General features: G+C 59.9%; 1 protein-coding gene across 1 annotated transcript; it reads right to left on the bottom strand.

The window, feature by feature from the left end:
* Positions 1 to 2: 2 nt before the first annotated feature.
* On the bottom strand, positions 3 to 2354 carry LOC104911761 (tubulin alpha-5 chain-like; the record flags this gene model as incomplete). The annotated part of the gene is made up of 4 exons (XM_010713796.2): positions 2250 to 2354; positions 815 to 1037; positions 508 to 656; positions 3 to 320 (listed from the first exon to the last, which is right to left on the bottom strand). Coding segments are annotated over exons 1-4 (693 nt in total), but the record flags the coding sequence as incomplete, so codon positions are not given.
* Positions 2355 to 4773: the final 2419 nt, after the last annotated feature.

Below are 4773 nucleotides of genomic sequence, written 5' to 3'. Positions count from 1 at the left end.
CTGATGAGGCGGTTGAGGTTGGTGTAGGTTGGGCGCTCGATGTCCAGGTTTCTGCGGCAGATGTCATAGATGGCCTCGTTGTCCACCATGAAGGCACAGTCCGAGTGCTCCAAGGTGCTATGTGTGGTGAGGATGGAGTTGTAGGGCTCCACCACGGCAGTGGAAACCTGTGGGGCTGGGTAGATGGAGAACTCAAGCTTGGACTTCTTGCCATAGTCAACGGAGAGTCGTTCCATCAGCAGGGAGGTGAATCCTGAGCCAGTGCCACCTCCAAAACTGCGGAACACAAGGAAGCCTTGGAGACCTGTGCACTGGTCAGCCTGCAGAGAGAGAGAGAGGTACATGAGAGTCCTCTGCATTCTGACATTTGCTAGAGGGAAGTTTTGGAGCTTTCCTGGAGCAGCTGCAGACTCCTCCCTGTGCACAGCAGGCTTGTTTCTTGTTCCCATCCCATGCACCATGACGCAGCTCAGTGCAGGGGCACACATCCCCTTTGCGGTTACCCACCAGCTTCCGGATTCTGTCCAGCACTTGGTCGATGATCTCCTTGCCGATGGTGTAGTGCCCACGGGCATAGTTGTTGGCAGCATCCTCCTTGCCAGTGATCATCTGCTCCGGGTGGAAGAGCTGCCTGTAGACCCCTCCTCGAATCTCATCTAGGAGAGATGAGCACAACATCAGCCATGACTGGCCATGAGGAGAGGTTGTAGGAGGCCCTGGGTTATTCTGCAGTTAGAGTGAGTGTGCAGAATGTGCCTGCAAGCAGCAACACCACGCTGCACCCTGTGCCACGCACCCCGAGCCCAGCACTCACCGATCACAGTGGGCTCCAGGTCCACAAAGATGGCCCGCGGGACGTGCTTCCCGGCACCGGTCTCACAGAAGAAGGTGGTGAAGGAGTCATCCCCTCCACCGATGGTCTTGTCGCTGGGCATCTGCCCGTCGGGCTGGATGCCGTGCTCCAGGCAGTACAGCTCCCAGCAGGTGTTGCCCATCTGGACGCCGGCCTGGCCGACGTGGACCGAGATGCACTCGCGCTGGGGAGGGAGAGGCAGGATCAGAGCTCGGTGGGGACCACAGATGTAGCACATTCCCTGCTTTGCCACAGCCAACAACCCTGGGAGCACCCAGGGAGCATCTCCTTCATTTCAAGAACACACACAGTTGGAAGGCTGAGCCCCACAGCAGCTGGCATGGCCCCTGTCCATCTGCTACCTTCAGAGCAGAGCTGTGATGGCAGAGCAGTGCCCATGCCCTGGGAGCTGTGGTTGTGACGGCATTGGGAACAAGAGCCTGACTAGGGACTAGTTTGCAGCACTGAATGGTTGCCATGCTCGGAGGCTCCACTTCCCTAAATTAGCTCTGGAGTGGGAGGCATTCGCTGCACGCTGCAGCTGAACCAAAGGCTGATGATGCAAGAGAGTCCCCCAGCAACGGGCTGAGATCCGTCCTGCAGCCTCCCTCCCTCCAGGTGAGACACCCCACAGGCTGCAGCCCTTCTGACAAGCACCAAAATAACTCTGCCTTCGTCCTGCTGTTGCCAAGACTGGGATGTGTCATCGGGCAGAGCATCCAAACCCAACCGGATTTCCAGCGCTCCGTGCCCCGCTGTGAGTCAGCGGGCAGGAAGGCGGTGGGGCCATTTTGTGCGCTGGGTGCAGCACCGATAGCCACAAGAGGGGAGCACCCAGGGTGCTCTCAGCGCCACTCACAGGCAGAGGAGACAGGGATAGAGAAACAAGCCCTTGGCAGCCTTAGAGAGACGGACTTCTGGCTCTCACCATCCTTCCCAAAGCTGAGGAGCAAGGAGCAAAGTGACACTCTCTCATCCTTCCACCTCCCCCACCCTCCCCGGCCCCAGCAGCTCCATCAGCTTTCGTAACACGAAAGCCAGCGGTGAGCCCTAGGAAACTCAGCAGCAGAAGCACGCAGCCAGCACCTCTGCTGCTGTCAGCGCCTCGGGACGGCCACGAGAAGTACGATGCTTCTGCGGGCGCTGTGGCCATTAAAGGGTGCAGAAGGAGGAGCAGGGACAGGTTCAGTCTCAACGCAGATCTCCCCGCGCCGATGCCCCCCTGCTTAGGGCACATCGACCACAGCAGCCTGGGAAAGGCTGCAGTCCGGTATGGACAGGGAGCACAGCGCGTGCGGGACCCCGGCTGCACGGACACCGCGGTGGTCGCACCCGCCCCGGGGGCCCCTCCCGTGTTGTCCGGGGGCCCGGAGGGGGTGTCCGGCCGGGCACTCACCATGCTGCCGCTGTCGCACACCTCCTCTGCCCGAACCGCCGCAGCTCCGTTCGGCCGGACCGGCCCCGCTGCTGCCTTATACCGGGGGAGGCACCCCCGCTCCGGGGCGGGAAGCTCCGCCTATGAAATTTGCATAAATCTGCATAGACCCGCATATATTTTGCGTGCGTTTGTTCAGATGAAGTTTTGCCTCGAAGGGGGCTCATTGGCTCTTTGCTGTGACTTCACCGATGCTTGGTCCATCCTAAAACACCCTGCGGCACCCACTGTGATGCGGAGCCAGCCCTGCCTCTGCCCCAGCCTCTGACCTAATGAGTTTTCATTGAAAGGTGCTGTCATCCCTCAGCTCACTCTGAAAGCTGAACATAAATGACCTTCTCACAATGCCCTTCTTTGTCCCTGAGTCACCTGGCCAGTGTCACCTTCACCAAAGGCAGTGGTGCTGCTGTGAAGGCTGTGCCAGAACCTCTCAGCATACCCAGAGCCCTGCTGAGTTGCGTGGGCTAAATGAGCAAGGTGGGGCTCACCTAGCCGGTGGGAAAAGCTGCTGCTTCTACACTGCAGCACGTCCTCAGGTTGGGTGTGCTGCTGGACCACAGGGTGCCGTGGTGGCTGTGACTCCAGAAATGCCTACATGCCCCATGCTATAAATGTCCTTTGGGTGACCTCAGAGATCTGCAGATAGCACAGCCTGTGCTGATGCACGCAGTCCATGAGCGGGAGGCAGGCTGGGAGCACTGAGGCATCAAAAATTGAGACCTGTAAGCTGATTTGTGTGAAACGGAGTGGTGGGGTCCACTTTCCCCATGAAAATCTTTGCAGAGGCGCTGGCTGAAATACCTCCCAGACGCCAAGGGGTTGGTGCTGGGTGTCTCCTGGCTCCGTGCTGCCTTGTGCCAACCAATTCTGGCGCGTTTATAGCATGAGCAGTCTGCAGTGCAGGTTGGAGCACGAGCGGCAGAGCCAGGCAGCGAGCAGTGCCCCCGACTTTGCAGGATTTGTACGACAAGCTGCTGGCTCCTCGAGGTGTGAAAGGATGTGCAGTTTCTCCAGGAGGTGCCTGTGTCTGTTTGTACACCATTCTGCTAGAGAGCTGTGGTGAAAAACCTAACTGTTGATGGAAGAAAGAGTACAACAGGTTGGAGATAGCACAGATGACAGAGTCCTGTGTACCGTGGGGACGCAGGGAGCAAAATGCTGCTCTGCCTGCTCCCCGCCCTCCTCCTGTAGCAGTGTCCTGGTGCCGGCTGTGCCCCGGCTCCGTGGTCTCTCTGCGCTGGAGCCGAACTGAAGCCATGTAATTGCTGGTTCAGATGAAATGAAGAGAATTGTGAAATGCCTGCTGCGTGCAGAACAATGAGGGTAATTCCAGACCTCACTGCAGCCCTAAGCCCTGACTCACCGGGCAGGGAGGCGCTCCTAGGGACGAAGCTGTGCTCATCCCCGACGTGCCGGGCTACCAGGGGCGAGTCGGGACCGGCCCTCGGTGAGCAGCCGCCCTGGCTCGGGGACCGGCCGGGTGTCACCTCCCTTCTTCATTCACACCCTGAGAAAAGCGGCTGCACACCCACGGCGGTGAACAGACCGCGTCTGGCTGGTGGCGATGACTTCATGTCGGGGCTCTGGGGTGAGGCACGTGCCCCCAGGCAGCCGGCAGATGAACTGCGCCCATACTCCTGGTACTGTGGCACCGAACTGTGCATGGGCAGGTGATGCTAGAGTTCCTGGGGGACTCTGGAGGGGTTTTGGACCCGCGGCTGAATGCCCATCCCCAGACCTGCAGGCCTTCCTGTGCCACAAGTGGTCGGGGGTTGCAACAGCGCTGCGGTCAGTTCTGATGCAATGCTGAGGAGTGTGCCGGCGTGGGGCAGCAGCGATGGGGCAAGAGTCGGAACTACTTCCCCAACCTCAGTAGCACAGCCCTGCACGTTCATCTGCTCCCCCGGTTTTGGGGAGAACCAGAGCCCTCGATGACTTGGCAGATGTGTGCGAGGGCGATGTGCACGTGGAGGGGGGTTTAGAGAGACGTAAGGGAGCTGTGCGTAGTGCCAGCAGCTCGTCGGACAGAGGAACCAGCCTGGAGTCACGGGGTATTGCTGCAGCATTGTTAAAAGCAGAAAGGCGGTGCTGGCGGCTGGTCAACCGCCGGTGGATTTCAGAGGGAAACAGTTACCGAGGAGAAAGATGCGGGGATGTCCGTCACTCGCCGGGGTGCCGGGGGCCCCGGATTCCTAAGGCACCTGGGCTCAACGATTTACGGGGCACGCCTTCCTCCACATTCCCAAATTAACTTGTAGCAATTTGTTGCTACAAAGCGTCCTTTTCGTCGGGCGGTTCTAAAACATCCCCGCTCGTTAACAGTCCCGTCCAGCCCCCGCTGCTGGGTCTGCGGAGCTGGGACCGGCCCCGCGTCGGGCACCGCTCTGCAGCGGCCGCGGTGCGCCGCAGCACGGAGTGACGCGGACCTGCCGAGGCGCGGGGCGGCCGGGATGAAAACACCCGTCACCGTGCGGAGGGCTTCTCT

Source organism: Meleagris gallopavo, chromosome 7, assembly GCF_000146605.3.
Source record: "Meleagris gallopavo isolate NT-WF06-2002-E0010 breed Aviagen turkey brand Nicholas breeding stock chromosome 7, Turkey_5.1, whole genome shotgun sequence".
NCBI lineage: Eukaryota > Metazoa > Chordata > Aves > Galliformes > Phasianidae > Meleagris > Meleagris gallopavo.
Note: the sequence above shows the minus strand (reverse complement) of the source record. Positions and strands in the feature narration are given on the sequence as shown.